The 19,836-nt window shown below is 42.8% G+C and overlaps 2 protein-coding genes across 2 annotated transcripts in view; both read left to right on the forward strand.

Moving 5' to 3' along the window:
- The first annotated feature begins 2,950 nt into the window (after positions 1-2,950).
- Positions 2,951-12,684, forward strand: LOC123730361 (kinase suppressor of Ras 2-like). Its single transcript, XM_045706605.1, has 9 exons — positions 2,951-2,960; positions 4,459-4,528; positions 6,249-6,332; positions 6,840-6,928; positions 9,134-9,151; positions 9,403-9,509; positions 11,383-11,551; positions 12,002-12,043; positions 12,650-12,684. Exons 1-9 carry the CDS (start codon positions 2,951-2,953, stop codon positions 12,682-12,684), a joined length of 624 nt encoding a protein of 207 aa, XP_045562561.1.
- A 13-nt stretch (positions 12,685-12,697) lies between these two features.
- Positions 12,698-19,836, forward strand: part of ksr2 (kinase suppressor of ras 2) — a 44,853-nt gene continuing 37,714 nt past the window's right edge. Inside the window, exons 1-3 of the mRNA XM_045707066.1 lie at positions 12,698-12,850; positions 17,547-17,604; positions 17,894-18,065. Of these exons, the coding sequence (XP_045563022.1) occupies positions 12,747-12,850; positions 17,547-17,604; positions 17,894-18,065 (334 nt within the window). The 5' untranslated portion in view covers positions 12,698-12,746. The remainder of the gene's footprint in view (positions 12,851-17,546; positions 17,605-17,893; positions 18,066-19,836) is intronic.

Genomic DNA, 19,836 nt, shown 5'->3' on the forward strand with positions numbered 1-19,836 from the left:
GCCTCTTCAACCTCAGGAGGCTGAAGAAATTTGGCTTGTCATCTAAATCACTCACAAACTTTTACAGATGCACAATCGAGAGCATCCTGTCGGGCTGTATCACCGCCTGGTACGGAAACTGCACCTCAACCGCAAGGCTCTCCAGAGGGTAGTGCGGTCTGCACAACGCATCACCGGGGGCAAACTACCTGCCCTCCAGGACATCTACAGCACCCGATGTCACAGGAAGGCCAAAAAGATCATCAAGGACAACAACCACCCGAGCCACTGCCTGTTCACCCCGCTATCATCCAGAAGGCGAGGTCAGTACAGGTGCATCAAAGCTGGGACCGAGAGACTAAAAAACAGCTTCTATCTCAAGGCCATCAGACTGTTAAACAGCCATCACTAACATAGAGAGGCTGCTGCCAACATACAGACTCAAATCTCTGGCCACTTTAATAAATGGACTTAATTAAGGTATCACTTGTCACTTTAAATAACGCCACTTTAATAATGTGTACATATCCTACACTACTCATCTCATATATATATTGTATTCTATTCTATACCATCTACTGCGTCTTGCCTATGCCGCACGGCCATCGCTCATCCATATATTTATATGTACATAGTCTTATTCATCAATTTACATTTGTGGGTATAAGGTAGTTGTTGTGAATTTGTTAGATTACTTGTTAGATATCACTGCATTGTCGGACCTAGAAGCACAAGTATTTCGCGACACTCGCATTAACATCTGCTAACCATGTGTATGTGAACAATAAAATTTGATTTGATTTTCGAGCAAATGGAATGAACAGTAGCTACGTTTGGCTACATACGGACTGTTAGTGGAATTCCCGCGAGAGAGTAACGGTTAATGTGATTGGATGTTAATTATTTGACAAGGCTACCTGTATTTGACATTGTGTTGTTATTTTGCTGAACACTAGATTGTGTCATTTTATTTTTGGCAGTGAAACGAGGCTACTCAGGCGAGAAAAAAACCTCACCCAAATGTATACCGTTAGAAAATATAAATGGACTGTTTGAAAATGGATGAATTATAATAATATTATTATTATTTTAAAATCTGAATCAGATTTTTATTTGGCGTACCCCCAATGGCATTGCGTGTACCCCTGGGGGTACTGTTTTAGACGACTGAGACATGGATTTTGTGTGTGCCATTCAGAGAGTGAATGGGCAAGACAAAATATTTACGTGCCTTTGAACAGGGTATAGTAGTAGGTTCCAGGTGCACCAGTTTGTGTCAAGAACTCCAACGCTGCTGGGTTTTTCACGCTCAACCGTTTCCCGTGTGTATCAAGAATGGTCCACCACCCAAAGGACATCCTGCCAACTTGACACAACTGTGGGAAGCATTGGAGTCAACATGGGCAAGCATCCCTGTGGAACGCGTTTGACACCTTGTAGAGTCCATTCCCTGACAAATTGAGGCTGTTCTGAGGGCAAAACTCAATATTAGGAAGTTGTTCCTAATATTTGGTACACTGTGTATAAAACATTGAACACAGTGATACAGTAGTTCCAAAGAAAGTAGTTCCAAAAAAGTAGTTCCAAAGAACATTTTCTCTGGACAGGGTATAGATCATATTGTACATTTAAGCTAAAAACATTATTCAGTATGTAGGTTCATCCAACAACTTTGACCTGAAAATAAGGGATAATTATCTTACCAATACTCTATATAATTTCCACTTCCACACACACACACACACACACACACACACACACACACACACACACACACACACACACACACACACACACACACACACACACACACACACACACACACACACACACACACACACCAGTGGCGGTCGGTGCCGTTTAAGATGAGGGAGGATGATAAAACATTTTTATGAGCATGGTCTTATTTCTATTACAGCATATTGGATGACTGACATTCATATTCCATTCACCTAGCTCAATGTAACATCGATAGGTTTAGGCTACTACATGATACTCATTTTTCCCTGTACCCATCATGAGGTTGCTACAACCTAGCCTATGAATGAACGTTTACAACGTAGGTGCACAGGTTGAGAGCATTTTGAGTAATCAAGGTGGCAGACAGTGACACATTCAATACCGCCTTGCACACTCTTGCCTTCATCTAGCTGATCTAGAGTGTAATCATTAGTCCAACAGTTTCAAATGTCGGTGGAAGGAATCGTTGGAATGAATACACCCCAGATCACACGCAAACACAGTTCACTTTCATAGCAGCCACATAAAAACAGCCTCATCACATTGCATAGATAATTCCTTCTCGCAACTACAGTATTTACGCACTTTCCTCCTCTCACCTTTTCCCTTCGCTTGTGGACTTCAGTGCACAACACATCAGCTTTCTGTGACCAAGCCAAACCTTCATATCATAACCACTAACCTGAATTTGTAAAATTTGATTTGATTTGATACACACGGCCTACATTGTTGTCAAGTCATAGTCAACATAGATACTAACGCGTAAACCCGCTATAATCATGCAGTACATTGTACAGTCAGAAAGTGGTTTAGCAGTTACACCGGCGGGCCCCGTTGGCAATACATTTCTAAAACCAAAAGCTTACTTTGACTTTGAAGAGTTACCATGTTGGATAGCCATAGCCAGCTAGCTAATATACTGTAGCATCCCTTTCTGTTTGAGCAGGGTGTTTGAGTAGGCTGCATTGCTAGCTAGGTGAAAGTACAAAAAAATACAACCAAATATAGCTGTGTCTCTCTCTTGCTTCTCCTTCATTTTGGAAGAATTGTCTTTCTCTCTGAGTCAACTACTCAACACATTTTATGCAGTGTTACCTGTCGTTTATGCTTTTAGTACTAGATTCATTATCTGATCTTTTGATTGGGTGGACAACATGTCAGTTCATGCTGCAAGAGCTCTGATAGGTTGGAAGACATGCTCCGGAAGTTGTCATAATAACTGTGTAAGTCTATGGAAGGGGGTAAGAACCATGATCCTCCTTGGTTTGGTATTGAGGTCAATGTACCCAGAGGAGGACAGAAGCTAGCTGTCGTCCGGCTACAACATAGTGCTATCCTACATGGTGCTGCTGAAGCTACTGTAGATGTTCATTGCACAACAGTGTGTTTTAATCAATTATTTGGTGACGTGAATATATTTAGTATAGTTTTATCTGAAAAGGAACGTATTTAATGTTTCACTATAAAAAAAAATGAAATTCACTGAGGAGCATGGTCCTCCCCTTCCTCTGCGGAGCCTCCACTGACACACACACACACACACACACACACACACACACACACACACACACACACACACACACACACACACACACACACACACACACACACACACACACACACACACACAGAAATACAATACACAGATACTCTATCCACACTCCTCACTATAGCTGTACTGCATGTGGGTGGACTGGGGCTGAGTAGTGGCACACAGTGCATTGAGAGGTGCATAATGTATCAGATGCTACTGCTACCGTTGCTGGTATTAATGTGTTCACTAATGGACCTACCGAAGGTTCTATGTTGGAAATACCTTTTGAAGTAAGAGGGTCCCTCTGTGCACACCCTCACAATGGAACATCTGCAAACACACAAAAGCTTTTTATATGGATGATATCATTAACATACCACCTATTATTGTCTATATATATATGTGTGTCTATATAGCGGGGCTAGGTCAGGTTACTTTGGGATTTTGGTAATAAGGCCCTTTATCTACTTCCCCAGAGTCAGATGAACTCATGGATACCATTTTTATGTATCTGCGTGCAGTTTGAAGGAGGTTGCTAACTAGCGTGAGCGCAATTTCTAACAAGCGTTCGGTATCTGCTAGCATGCTAGTACATACTGTACCCACAGACTTCTAGTCATTGCGCTAACGCTAGTTAGCATTGGCTCATGAAACTACCCCTAACGTCCTTCAAAATGGACACAGAGACCTACAAATGCTGATTACATTCAATCTCTATGATATAAGGATGCTTGGAATGAAGAATAACACTTTTACTTTTTCTATAAATATCCATGAGTGAATCATTCAAACCCATGACTTTTAACGTAGATCAGATTTTTGTCACTTTATTGTTTTTGAATGTCAGGAAGTGTTAGTCGAAATAGGTAATTATGATTGATTGCAGTAATGGCCAAAGACACATCTGAGCAGTTGGTACAAATCTATTAATACGCTGAAATGAAATGCAGTGCACAAATCAGTGTTTGATTTGTGCACAAATCAGTGCCCAATCACAATCAGTGGTTACCAGCAGGGAACTTTTCAATACCACAGCATGTGTTAATATTTAGGCCTACCCTCCACTGTCCAATGACGAGAATGCATTTGGCTGCAATGCATTGTTGATTCAATCAACCCTTTTGTGTCACTGGTTAAATAGCTAATAATGCCTATGTTCTTTTACATCCATCCATCCATCCCTCTTTCTCCCTCTCTTCCTTCAGACACTCTGTCAGTGCCTCGCTGGTCCCCACAGATCCCTCGGAGAGACCTGGGAAACTCCATAAAACACAGGTAACGTGTGTGTGTGTGTGTGTGTGTGTGTGTGTGTGTGTGTGTGTGTGTGTGTGTGTGTGTGTGTGTGTGTGTGTGTGTGTGTGTGTGTGTGTGTGTGTGTGTGTGTGTGTGTACACTTGAATGAAGGTATGAGTGTTCAGGCATTCATTTGTGTGTGTGTGTGTGTCTTAATGTGTGTATTCCTCTACCAGAGACAGACAGAATGTCAGTCCAATTTAAGGGGGCGCTAGCATAACTCCTCTCCCTGTTCTATTCCTGGTTGAATGTCTGATGAATCCCAAATGCCACTGATCTCCAAATTAAACAGTACACCTCCGCTATTGGTCATGGGAATCTTCCAACCTACCGACTTTCTCTCTCCTTCTCTCTCTCTCTGTTTCTTTGTCCCTCCTCTCTCGCTTATTTTCTGTCTTTCTCCATCTCCCCCTCCCCCTCTTTCTCTCAGCCTCAGAAGTACGTGGGTGTTAGCTCACTGCTGAAAGTTAATGACAAGGAAAGACAGTGGTTGTGCACACACATGTCTTAATGCTTCATCAGCCAGAGACGAGCGCAAATGTAATTTATATTGGTATTAAATCTCAAGCTGTTATTAAAAGGACAAATGCTCGTTTCTAGGGAGATGGACAACTTTATTTCTCTCTATAATCTTTCTGACATGGTGATTGTCATAGATCTCTATTTGTGCCTCGATGTATCTTCAAAGATATTGCTCTAAGCACAGGTTATTATTCGTAAGTAAATCTTAGCAATGGAATAAACTACTGGCTATAGCAACATCTCCCTGGGAATGAAAAAGATCTATCTGTCAAATCATATCTCACCTTTAATGTCAGTCTAACGGTAACTTTGGCAGCGTATGTACTCCTGCCAAAACAATGTATCATTTAGGCCCCGACCACCAAAATTAGAACGGAATGCTAGATTGAATTGTGCCCTCCCTGATTCTGTTTAGAACAGTACGAGGCAATACGAAGGTTCCTAATGAAGAGATTTGGATTCTGTCAACCCATTCCTATTCCATTACTCCAGCCAGCCCGCTGCTGGTACCCAGACGTCGGATCTATCAGAAAATAAACCCAGAGTTTTTCTTAAATTGGGCACACAGATACTTCATCCAACCCCAAAGTAGAGAATTGCTTTTTATCGTTCAAGACAATTGAGACACACTGTAGTCTTGCTCTGAACGCTGTGCCACGGGCTCTGCTGGGCTCCATCTTCATCTCTGTGAATGATTGCTGTGTTATCCTTGTTGATGTAGCAGAATGGCCTCTGTCACATCCTTTATTCACAGAGATCACAGCCACAAACTGAACATTGGTGCAGAATATTGAAAGGATTGGGGGCCCCCAAATTGAATCAAGGTGCATTGGAGATTGGAGCTAAAATTGTTGCGCGGTGGGGAAAGATTAGCCCTATAGGCGTCCATATTTCTTATGTTATGGAAACATTAACCTGCCAAAGAAATAATAATATAATATTTTTTATGTGACTTGTGAATATGAGGCATTCTATGACAAAAGCCATTTGTCATCACAAGGTGAATGGGAATCATAATCCAAAAGGTCACAAGCAATCTGTGATGTTTTTCTGCGATGATCCACACCTGGTGGCTTTTGTTTACACTCGTTTATGCATGAACAAACCGGTAGAAGAGATGTTTTGTTTTATTTAAGTGCTCTGATCTCTCTCTCTTCCTCTCTCTCTCTTGTGCTTGCAGGTTTTCCACCAAGTATTGGATGTCTCAGACATGCATAGTGTGTGGAAAAGGAATGTTGTTTGGACTTAAATGTAAAAACTGCAAGTAAGGTCCTTTCTACTATTATTCTAATCTGTGTTCAAAAAAACATTACTACGCCATTAGAAAAGTTTATTGCCCTGCATAACATGTTTATAAGAATTTATTTTGGTGTGCTTCAACAGAAGATAAAAAACATCAACATCAATCAATGATCATCCTGGTTGGTTATAGGTCATAACTAAATCTCAGGCTATAAACTCTTTCTTGTCATCCATATTTGTTCATCCACATTTTTATTAGAATTCTGGAAAGGGAATTTGTCACCGTATACTAGGGAAAATCTCTGAAAAGAACAAGCAATTATCATTATCATTTAAAACAGATTACTTAAGTAAATTAACCAATTTTACAACCAACTGAATGTGACATTTTTGACACAAGGGAAATAATTGGGTAGAACTCAGACAGCTTTTTATTTCCTTAATGACCCAGACTATTAAAAGTTCAAGAATGGGTTTCTTTTAACTGTTTGGAAAATGAGTACCAGAGTTGTTTCTGTTGTTTCACCAGGCTGAAGTGCCACAACAAATGTACCAAAGAAGCCCCGCCTTGCCATTTACTGATCATCCAAAGAGGAGGAGGAAGTAACCCCCTCAAAGGTAAAGGACTGTTGGACCAGCAGCTTACTGTAGGACTGAAGACTGACTTCATATACAGGTCATATTATTTCAAGGACGATTTCACCACTTGTCTTTCAATTCATACATGTTATGTCATTTAGCTGATTATTTTATCCAAAGTGACTGAAAGCAGTGATTGCATACATTATGTACCATTTTAATCGCAGTAGAACTTCTTGATACACATGCCACAAAACTTTAGTATTATTCTCATTATAAGCAGTAACACGAACAGCACATGCATCTCAAGCTAGGAGATATATATACTGCTCAAAAAAATAAAGGGAACACTTAAACAACACATCCTAGATCTGAATGAAAGAAATAATCTTATTAAATACTTTTTTCTTTACATAGTTGAATGTGCTGACAACGAAATCACACAAAAATAATCAATGGAAATCCAATTTATCAACCCATGGAGGTCTGGATTTGGAGTCACACTCAAAATTAAAGTGGAAAACCAAACTACAGGCTGATCCAACTTTGATGTAATGTCCTTAAAACAAGTCAAAATGAGGCTCAGTAGTGTGTGTGTGGCCTCGACGTGCCTGTATGACCTCCCTACAACGCCTGGGCATGCTCCGGATGAGGTGGCGGATGGTCTCCTGAGGGATCTCCTCCCAGACCTGGACTAAAGCATCCGCCAACTCCTGGACAGTCTGTGGTGCAACGTGGCGTTGGTGGATGGAGCGAGACATGATGTCCCAGATGTGCTCAATTGGATTCAGGTCTGGGGAACGGGCGGGCCAGTCCATAGCATCAATGCCTTCCTCTTGCAGGAACTGCTGACACACTCCAGCCATATGAGGTCTAGCATTGTCTTGCATTAGGAGGAACCCAGGGCCAACCGCACCAGCATATGGTCTCACAAGGGGTCTGAGGATCTCATCTCGGTACCTAATGGCAGTCAGGCTACCTCTGGCGAGCACATGGAGGGCTGTGCAGGCCCCCAAAGAAATGCTACCCCACACCATGACTGACCCACTGCCAAACCGGTCATGCTGGAGGATGTTGCAGACAGCAGAACGTTCTCCATGGCGTCTCCGGACTCTGTCACGTCTGTCACATGTGCTCAGTGTGAACCTGCTTTCATCTGTGAAGAGCACAGGGCGCCAGTGGCGAATTTGCCAATCTTGGTGTTCTCTGGCAAATGCCAAACGTCCTGCACGGTGTTGGGCTGTAAGCACAACCCCCACCTGTGGATGTCGGGCCCTCATACCACCCTCATGGAGTCTGTTTCTGACCGTTTGAGCAGACACATGCACATTTGTGGCCTGCTGGAGGTCATTTTGCAGGGCTCTGGCAGTGCTTCTCCTGCTCCTCCTTGCACAAAGGCGGAGGTAGCGGTCCTGCTGCTGGGTTGTTGCCCTCCTACGGCCTCCTCCACGTCTCCCGATGTACTGGCCTGTCTCCTGGTAGCGCCTCCATGCTCTGGACACTACGCTGACAGACACAGCAAACCTTCTTACCACAGCTCGCATTGATGTGCCATCCTGGATGAGCTGCACTACCTGAGCCACTTGTGTGGGTTGTAGACTCCGTCTCATGCTACCACTAGAGTGAAAGCACCGCCAGCATTCAAAAGTGACCAAAACATCAGCCAGGAAGCATAGGAACTGAGAAGTGGTCTGTGGTCCCCACCTGCAGAACCACTCCTTTATTGGGGGTGTCTTGCTAATTGTCTATAATTTCCACCTGTTGTCTATTCCATTTGCACAACAGCATGTGACATTTATTGTCAATCAGTGTTGCTTCCTTAGTGGACAGTTTGATTTCACAGAAGTGTGATTGACTTGGAGTTACATTGTGTTGTTTAAGTGTTCCCTTTATTTTTTTGAGCAGTGTATATAGCCCTACTGTAATTCCGCAGTGCAAAACATATTCATATTAGGTATACTTATTAGGATTGTTAGAATATAGGTTCTTTTGTTATTGAAGTACTATTTTAAAAGCTCCTCATTCTCTATTATAGTGCTTTTGTTTTTGAAACTTTACTTTAAAAAACGACTAATTCTCTGTTATAGTGCTTATGTTATTGAAGTATTACTTTAAAAGACTACTCATTCTCTGTGATTGTGCTTTTGTTTGAAGTACTAATTTAAAAGATTCTCTGTCATCTAAAGTGAGCTTTAACTGTATGTTCTTTACACCTTTCTCTTTTTCACCCAACCGGTATGACAGATCACCAAGGAAATCAAGGTAAAATAATCAATTTATGAACATTTCTTTTTTTTTGTACGGAACCTTCAAAAAAGCAAGGGAAGATTCAAGTCTCTGCCACTTGAAGTTGGCAAGCTACAGTATCTTAGGGTGTTCTTAAGTGTTCCCTTGCGAGAGCAAAAAGGACCATCTTCAAAGAAGAAGAGTTTGTCATATTTTCACATTCAGAAATTTGAGAAAATAAAGACTTTCTCTCAGTGTTTTGTTTGTCTGATTCGGTCTCTCCCCAGCTCGTTTGGTACGGACTGAATCGGTACCATGTGACATCAACAACCCGCTCAGGTACACAGACCTGCACATCAGTCAGACGCTGCCCAAAACCAACAAAATCAACAAGGTAGGAACTACCAGACGCATGAACGCATGTTCACATGTACGTGCGCCCACACACACACGCGCACCCCACGTTCTGTGCTTCCACATCTGAGCTCTGTTGTCTTGATATCTGTTATTTTGGTCTGTTTGAAATGTGCATCACCTGAAGTCCAGTCAGACGGACCAGCATTACTGGACCAACCACCGTCAACTGGATTATATAAAAACAAATTCATTTTCACACTTTAAAAGTAGCAGCTCATCAATCCCACAGATACTTTTCAATTCTTCAAACATTGTTTGGGATTTCCGCAAATACCCCTACCCCATTCTTAAGTTTGCATGTCGTCATAACTTCATAACGGAGGTATTTTGTTTGGAAACCCACACTATAGCATTTTAGACAACTTTTAGTGGATGAGAGTTATAGTTTTATCTCACTGTGATTATATTTGTCTTATTGGGTCTTCATCAGATGTCCTGTCACATGAAATATTACCCATTTGATTGCTTTAAGTCTTTATTTAAACAAGACAGAACTTTTTTTATTTATTCACTGTGACCATAAGTAGTTTGAGACGAGATCTCCCTTACTCTACCACATCAATACAACCACAAAAAGTTAATGGTGTGTATGTATGTGTGTGTGTGTGTGGGGGGGGGGGTGCTATTAATGAACACGCATAGCAGCGCTCCATAATAAGCGAGTGCAACCAAGGCCACTTATTTATACCTTACAACGTAATAGAGCTTTTATCTCTCAGAGAAAAGCCAGCATATCTCTCCCCTATCTCCTATTTTGAGCAGCACTATCTCTATAGACCCGTGTCATAACAACACAATTAGTCGACAGGTTCATTGTCAGGTGTTATCTTCTGAATGAGGAAGTCTGAAAAGAGTTCTACCTGCTCTAGGCCATAGAAATGCATTATAGTACTGGTTTATTTAATTCTGTGCTCCAGGCACTGAGGTGGATACAGGAGAGAGGTGCCTGAGGGTTCTAGAAGAAGAGAGTTTGTGACTCACAGGGGGATGAGCTGTCTGTCAATGTTCTACTGAAGGGCACCAAAAAAGCTATCATGTAAACAGCAAGTAAACTCACAAGCCTAGGAAAATGAAATTATTTTGTATTCACAGTCAGTTTTGAGACTTTTTTCACCTGTGGGTCTGTATTCAGTTTACACCTTGAAATTGACTCCCTCACTATCTTTTTTTCTTTTTTTTACCCCTCACTCTCTCTTTTTTCTTCTTTTTTTACCCCTCACTCTCTCTCTCTCTCCCTCTCTCTCTCTCTCTCTCGTCTCTCTACCTTTCTCTCCCCGTCTCTCACCTCTCCTCTCTATCTCTGTCTCTCTCCACCTTTATCTATCTCTCTCTCTCTCTCTCTCATTCTCTCTCTCTTGTAAGGGTTGAACTGGCTATTTGTTTGCATAACTTATATAATATACGGGGAAGCTATGCTACAATATTAAGTATATAAACTACGGATAAATCAACTGTTGAAGACAAGAAGAACTACAACCGGCAACAGGAAGTGCGTCACGACGCTGGGATCAGCCTGCACGCCGACGACACGAGGAGCAAGTTTAAACCACGTTCCTCCTCCCTCTGACAGGCCAGCATTGAGCGGGAACTATCTCTGTCAGAGTATAAAAGAGAGAACAATAGAATGTGACGCCCTCTTCTCTGTTTGCCCTGCGAGGTGTCACAGAGAGACCATATACGAACGACATATTTACCATACACGTGTTTGCATTAATTAAAGTAGAGCTAAATCAGAAGTTACTATGTGCTGACTATTTTGTTCTGATACCAGAAACGAACAGGAAGCAACTTTAACACTCTCCATCCCTCTCTCTCTCTCTCTCTCTCTCTCACTCTCTCTCTGTCCTCAGGATCACATCCCTGTCCCATACCAGCCAGACTCCAGCAGTAACCCCTCCTCCACCACCTCCTCCACCCCTTCCTCACCAGCTCCACCCCTCCCTTCCAGTGCCACCCCTCCCTCCCCCCTACACTCCTCCCCACAGTCAGCACGGCAACAGAAACAGTTAAACTTCACAGGTACAGGATGAAATTAAAACCTACTCGTCTCATTTCACCCCATTTTACACCTGATGTACTTAACAAAAGGCACATCTCAATAAGGGGTCCATGTTTGACATCATATCAGACCATCAGACCAACTCTTGAATGCCCTACTCCTTGAAGTTTATTGTTGTGTCTAAAAAACACACATTTGCTCACATTTTTTTTATGCTTAAGTGTGTGTACAGTACATTACTGTATTTATACTTGGGAAACGTCAAAAATTGCTGGAGGATGTCTTTAAAGTGCATTTAGAAATGTTATCTGATAGAAGTAGTAAATGTAGTGCCACTACTCTTTGATTTTTAGAGCTGTCTGTCCTATATCTCTGCTCTAGGAAGGAAATATCATTATTGTAATTTCAACCCTTCTATGAACCCAGTTCTGTACCACTCAGACCCATTCTGCCTCTCTCCCTCTCTGCAGCTTCTTCTTACTTCAAATACAAGCAGCAGTTCATCTTCCCAGGTAAGTGCGTCTTAATTGATCATTACGCCTAACCAAAATGCACTGCACTAGGCCAAAGGAAGAGGAGGAGGACTTTTTTGATGTTGTGATTTGATGATTCTGTTCTCTCCTCCTTGACAGCTTCTAAACTCTTAGCCTTTTTTCCCTCTAAGCCTGTCTTAGTTTTTGGTCCCTTAATGTGGAGACTTTGGAGCCTCTCCTGGCTGGACCATTACAGAAGGGTCTTTTAAAAGAGTGTTTCTTAATCCTGGTCCTTTTTGGTTTGGGCCCTAGCACTACACAGCTGATTCCATTTATCAAGCTTTGATGATTTTAATCATGTGTGTAGTGCTAGGGCAAAAACCAAAATGTCCACCCCTTTGGTTCCTTAGGACCAGGATTAAGAAACACTGTTTTAGAGAGATATTTGACAAGAGGGGATGTGACTGAAATCATATGGGGGTGGGATAGAACATTTAGGAGATACAGTATGGTGGTATAGGATTGGTCCTGATAGAGTATCTCGTGTATCTCAAGTCCTTAGTAGTAACAACTCCTAATGCTTATTATTTATTATTTACAGCCCCTGTATTGTGGTTATGATTTAGCATGGACCTCACCCCCCAGGCATGGCCCTTGAAGCCCCCAGCAGAGCTCAGTAGATTATTACAGGGTTATTACATAGATTATTACACTATAGTTACCATGGTATAAGGGCTATTTTATGATTTACCATATACTGTATACTGCTCCAGACGTGGCCCCGGCACCAGAGGCCCCCAACAGAACACCCCAGGTCATCCTTCACCCTGTCCTGTCTGAGCCTGGGTGAGTAGAAATCTAGATCAAATCGCATTAGTCACATGCGCCGAATACAACAGGTGTAGACCTGACAGTGAAATGCTTACTTATGAGCCCCTAACCAACAATGCAGTTTAAAAAAATACGAGGAAGAGTAAGAAATAAACGTAACAAGTAATTACAGAGCAGCAGTAAAATAACAATAGTGAGACTATACAGGGGGGTACCGGTACAGAGTCAATGTTCGGGGGCACCGGTTAGTTGAGGTAATATGTACATGTAGGTAGAGTTATTAAAGTGACGATGCATAGATGATAACAACAGAGAGTAGCAGCAGTGTAAAAGAGGGGGGGACAGTCTATCACTAGGGTGGCTGGAGTCTTTGACAATTTTTAGGGCCTTCCTCTGACACCGCCTGGTATAGAGGTCCTGGATGGCAGGAAGCTTGGCCCCAGTGATGTACTGGGTCATATGCACTACCCTCTGTAGTTCCTTGTGGTCGGAGGCCGAGCAGTTGCTATATCAGGCAGTGATGCAACCAGTCCGGATGCTCTCGATGGTGCAGCTCTAGAACATTTTGAGGATCTGAGGACCCATGCCACATTTTTTCAGTCTCCTGAGGGGGTATAGGTTTTGTCGTGCCTTCTTCACGACTGTCTTGGTGTGCTTGGACCACGTTAGTTTGTTGGTGATGTGGACACCAAGGAACTTGAAGCTCTCAACCTGCTACACTACAGCCCCGTTGATGAGAATGGGGGCGTGCACAGTCCTCTTTTTTCTGTAGTCCACAACCATCTCTTGATCATGTTGAGGAAGAGGTTGTTGTCCTGGCACCACACGGCCAGGTCTCTGACCTGCTCCCTATAGGCTGCCTCGTTGTTGTCGGTGATCAGGCCTACCACTGTTGTGTCATCGGCAAACTTAATGATGGTGTTGGAGTCATACCTGGCTGTGCAGTCATGAATGAACAGGGAGTACAGGAGGGGACTGAGCACGCACCCCTGAGGGGCCTCTGTGTTGAGGATCAGCATGGCAGATGTGTTGTTACCTAGCCTTACCACCTGGGGGTGGCCCGTCAGGAAGTCCAGGATACAGTTGCAGAGGGAGGTGTTTAGTCCCAGGGTCCTTAGCTTATTTGATGAGCTTTGAGGACACTATGTAGTTGAACGCTGAGCTGTATTCAATGAATAGCATTCTCACATAGGTGTTCCTTTTGTCCAGGTGTGAAAGGGCAGCGTGGAGTGCAATAAAGATTGCATCATCTGTGGATATGTTAGGGCGGTATGCAAATTGAAGTGGGTCTAGGGTTTCTGAGATAATGATGTTGATGTGAGCCATGACCAGCCTTTCAAAGCACTTCATGACTACAGACGTGAGTGCTACGGGTCGGTAGTCAGTTAGGCAGGTTACCTTAGTGTCCTTGGGCACAGGGACTATGGTGGTCTGCTTAAAATATGTTTGTATTACAGACTTGGACAGGGAGAGGTTGAAAATGTCAATGAAGACACTTGCCAGTTGGTCAGCGCATGCTCGCAGTACACATCATGGTAATCCGTCTGGCCCTGCTTCCTTGTGAATGTTGACCTGTTTAAAGGACTTACTCACATCGGCTGCGGAAAGCGTGATCACACAGTCTTCCGGGAACAGCTGGTGCTCTCATGCATGTTTCAGTGTTATTTTCCTCGAAGCGGGCATAGAAGTAGTTTACCTCGTCTGGTAGGCTCGTGTCACTGGGTAGCTCTCGGCTGTGCTTCCCTTTGTAGTCTGTAATGGTTTGCAAGCCCTGCCACATCCGACGAGCATCAGAACCTGTGTAGTACAATTTGATCTTAGTCCTGTATTGAAGCTTTGCCTGTTTGTCAGAGGGCATAGCGGGATTTCTTATAAGCTTCCAGGTTAGAGTCCCACTCCTTGAAAGCGGCAGCTTTAGCCTTTAGCTCAGTGCAGATATTGCCTGTAATCCATTGCTTCTGGTTAGGGTTTATACATATGGTCACTTATTGATGAAGCCAATGACTGATGTGGTGTACTCCTCAATGCCATCGGAGGAATCCCGGAACATATTCTAGTCTGTGCTAGCAAAACAGTCCTGTAGCTTAGCATCTGCTTCATCTGACCACTTTTTTATTGATAGTCACTGGTGCTTCCTGCTTTAATTTTTGCTTGAAAACAGGAATCAGGAGGATAGAATTATGGTCAGATTTGCCAATTGGAAGGCAAGGGAGAGCTTTGCATGCGTCTCTGTGTGTGGAGTAAAGGTGGTCCAGAATTTCTTTCCCCTCTGGTTGCACATTTAACATCCTGATAGAAATTTGGTAAGACGGATTTAAGTTTCCCTGCATGAATGACCCCGGCTACTTTGAGCGCCGCCTCTGTGTGAGCGTTTTCCTGTTAGCTTATGGCGTAATACAGCTCATTCAGTGCGGTCTTAGTGCCAGCATCAGTTTGTGGTGGTATGTAGACAGCTACGAAAAATACAGATGAAAACTCTCTAGGTAGATAGTGTGGTCTACAGCTTATCATGAGATACTGTACCTAAGGCGAGCAAAACCTCGAGACTTCCTTAGATATGGTGCACCAGCTGTTATTTACAAAAATACATAGTCCGCCACCCCTTGTCTTACCAGACGCCGCTGTTCTGTCCTGCCGATACAGCGTATAACCGGCCAGCTGTATGTTGATAATGTCATCCTTCAGCCATGACTCCGTGAAGCATAAGATATTACAGTTTTGAATGTCCCGTTGGTAGTTTAATCTTCCGCGTAGGTCATGGATTTTATTTTCCAAAGATTGCATGTTTGCTAGCAGAATGGAAGGAAGTGGGGGTTTATTCGATCGCCGACGAATTCTAAGAAGGCAGCCTGCCCTCTGGAACCTTTTTCTCGGCCTTCTCTTCATGCAAATGACGGGGATCTGGGCCTGTTCCTGGGAAAGCAGTAAATCATTCATGTCGGGCTCGTCGGACTCATTAAAGGAAAAAAAGGATTCTGCCAGTCCGTGGTGAGTAATCGCAGTCCTGATGCCCAGAAGTTATTTTCGGTCATAAGAGATGGTAGCAGCAACATTATGTACAAAATAAGTTACAAACAACACAAACACAATTGGTTAGGAATACGTAAAACGTCAGCCTTGTTCTCCGGTGCCATTTTGGAGTTAAACTGTTGACAAATACCTCTGATTCTTCCTCCGAATCCATTCGCCAGTGAAGTAGGTCAGAAAATGACCTAAATGTTATTTTTTAATGATGTGCTGAGAAATGTTGTCAAGCGATGCGGTCGCAGAGTAATGTCCGCATGATCGTGTGGGCAAAAAACAGACTGTTTCAGATAACCCTCATATCACATCTTGTCTGTCTATCTCTGTCCCTTCATTGGTTAAAGAGGATAGGGACTTTGAATGATTTGAGCAAAGATGTTTTGGTGACAATTTCAATGAGAGATGAAGGGCTAGACAAACACTCTGGGGCTAATGTTAGCATGGCCTTCACTTCACGCTACAGTTACGATGCCAACTGGATTCCGCTTGGTTTTTTGAAAACCATGGCTGTGGAAAACAAGCAGAAGGAGGAGACAAGGAGTGATGGAGATGTCTTTGGACTACTCAGCTAATTAGATTATAATCTCAATCGATCACAAAACTAAACCCAAGGTAGCACTCAGTAACTTTAGCTTTCAGTAACTGCATATGTACCAAGATGTTCAAATAAACCTAAACTAGCTTTCATAGACAATTTTCAATTGTTTTCAATTGTTGGTGGATTTTTATGCTTATTGAAATGGTCATTCCTTTTTAGTATCGCTCCCATGGATATCTCATCCCCCTCCTCAACTGACGTCTTTGGAGTCTTCAGCTAATTACATTATAATCTCAATCAATCACAAAACTAAAAGGTAGCGTTCAGTAACTCTAGCTTTCATAGACAATTTTTGTAGTCAATTGCTGGTGGTTTTTAAACTGATAGAAATAGGTGGCTGTTTGAATGACTTGTTTTTGATACCTTCTAAGTGACTGACACAGGTGTTGTTTCAGTGTCAATATGACAGGGGAAATTAGTTTAAGGTGCAGCCAGCAACAGTCGCTCTGTCTCTCTCGCTCTCTTTTTCCTCCCTATCTCTCACTCGGGCACACACACTCTCTCTTTCTCTCTCACCCCCACTGCTCTCTCCCTCCCTCTCTGTCTTCCCCTCTCCTTCTCTGCCTTCTGACAAATATGAATACATTATCTTGGTTATGAAACACACATTCTCATGATTTAATTAAAGCCAGTCTTCTCTGTGTGCAGCTCCACGCGCTCCCTCGCCTAGCCAGCACCCAGTGGCAGCTGGCTGATTCCCCTGCCTTAATGGCCTCTTCCCTGATTTAATGAGGGCCTCTCTCTGGCCCCGGCTGGATCCTCTCATTAGGAGACAGAGGCCCTACCAGGGGCCCCACGCGCCACAGGGACCACATATAATTTTATACACATATTGTACGACACTGAGCTGCCAATCAGTGTCTCTCCTCACACAGATACTGTGTGTGAATCTGTAATGATGATACAGAGAGGTTAGGAAAGGTTAACTGCAGCTAAATGGACAAAAAGGATGGCTCACTAAGTGTATGGTGTTTAATCAATGTCCATGATGCATGATTCAACACGGTTCAGTGCATATATGTATAAAGGTAACGTGTGGGATGTAAAGTGCTCATAATTCCCGTCTGCATGCCGTGCTCTTATTTTCAGAATCGAGGTGAACCCTTTAAACCCTTTACTACAGATTGAAGTTGAACCAACATCAGACGTGAGTCCCCCATCTGATGGCATTGTATGATTTCTTTCTGAATAAGATCTGTGTAGCCTTTGTCATGTCTGTTATAGTTTGGCATGCTGACGCTCCAGATGGTAATCCTCTGCAACCCCACAACAAAGCTGTCCATTTTCACTGTTTCAATTTAATCTAATTGGATTTTATTTGAATATAATTGTACAGTAGAGGCCAGAGGATAGAGGACAGCACATTCAATAATTATTATAAAACACTTATTGTTGACCTGGATGGAAATTAGTTTCACTCTTCCTCTCCTGAGCAGAACGAGGAGGGCAACGATGAGGCGGAGTACTCGGAGGATGAGTTTGAGGATATGAACCTGTCTCTGCTGTCAGCCCGTAACTTCCCCCGTAAAGCCAGCCAGACCTCCATCTTTCTCCAGGAGTGGGACATCCCCTTCGAACAGCTAGAGATAGGGGAGCTCATCGGGAAAGGTAATAGACAGACTTAAATAAACAGCCTCTGACAAGATCAGCAGACTCCATCACCATCATCTGACCAGGTCTCTCCGCTCAAGCCATGAACTGACCCTTTCCATCTTCGGAGGATGCAGCTTTCAAAGACTTGGCCTCTATTGGTTGACCTGTCATGATATATTGCTTGCTTCTTTTTTGTTCTTGAAGCGCTTAGCGATTCTATGAAAAGCGCTATAGAAATGTAATGTATTATTATTATAATTATTCATACAATACTGTGAGAGAGCTGGCCTATGCTCTAACACTTAAAAGGTATTAAAAACCAACAGAAGTAAAATGTGCAAAAATGCTTAATTTATTGTAAAAGGGCAGGATAAACCAAGTAAACAAGTAACTGATGGCTAAAACTGTGGCTCACCTTACACACAAGGATCTCTCAAACAATGTCACACCTGCTGTTAAAAGCGGTTCCTTCAATAATTAGGTCAGAGGGACCACACCTGTGTTCAAACTGTCGCTCAATGAGCTAGCCTATCAGGATACAGAACCAATTAACAGGGAAGAGGTACAATTGACATTGCAGCTATAGTATTGCCTGGAATGATGAATGGTTCAAATGAAAGGGATTTTGCATTCAACTTAACAAATAAGCAATAAATACATTAATTGAAATAATGTCAATACGATACAATACCATGCAATACCATACAATAAAATTGTATTAGTCCAACTCTTACAGTGGAAATTGGTCCACCCAATTGATCCACCCCCCTGAAAACGGCAGCCCTCCAGTTACCAATTCAGACCCCACTTTTTAGTGTCAGGCTTGAAACCTCTGTGGCGGAAGAATCAGAATTAGTTGTGTAACATAGATAATAAAGATGTCTTATCTGCATAATATGCTTATGTGATATACTTGTTATTAGAATGTATCCCTTCGGACTCTGGTGTTGGCAGTTGCACTTCTTCCCTCAGCTGGGGCTCAGTCACCTGGGGCCCAGAAAGGGGAGAGGTCAGGCTTGTCTTTCACATGTCCCTGGTGCTATGCAGAATATCAGAAAGGGAAGAGGACAGGGGGGAACATTGTCTTCATATGTGAATGTGTCTACTTATTCTTAAACCATGTGAAGGGATGGCATGATTAATGGGGAACCAATTACTTGTCTCCACAATGTCTGTGCACCAGTCACTCCCTCCCGTAGCATTGGGGGATGTGTGTGGTAGTGTCTGGAACCATTGTATGTCATCTCTGATGTTGCACTTATCCTGGGTTAGTGTATGACCTAGAGGCTCACTCCCCTCAGTGAGCTTGTCCAGGAGTGGGGTCAAGAAGGGGTTTTACTTGAGATGGGAGTATCTGGAGTTGACAATTGATTTATGCCATTGGATGAGTTGGTGTTTTTGTGCTATGAAGTACCAGGAACGAGATTCAAACCTCGTCTTAGGGACCAAACTGAACGATAATTTATAGCGAATGCTATCTGGCTACGGGATACTCCTTTCTCATTTAAAAGTCTCACCTTGTGACCCGTTCAAAACATCTGTGGTTTATTATGTCGACTAGGGGGTGGATCTTGGCTATGAAAGACCTTTGTACTTTTGTCCTGCCGCTTTTCAACGAATCAGAGACAGTGATTCGTCGACAAGCCATTGCTCTATTGCAATCCTCTCACTATTAAAGATTTAGTTTAAGTATAACTCTGACTTGTGTGATAAGTTTGTCTCTCTTCATTTGATAGTAAAAAAATTAACCACCACACCTCTCTAACCTCTAAGTTACAGTACCTTC

This window comes from Salmo salar, chromosome ssa24 (genome assembly GCF_905237065.1).
Source record: "Salmo salar chromosome ssa24, Ssal_v3.1, whole genome shotgun sequence".
NCBI lineage: Eukaryota > Metazoa > Chordata > Actinopteri > Salmoniformes > Salmonidae > Salmo > Salmo salar.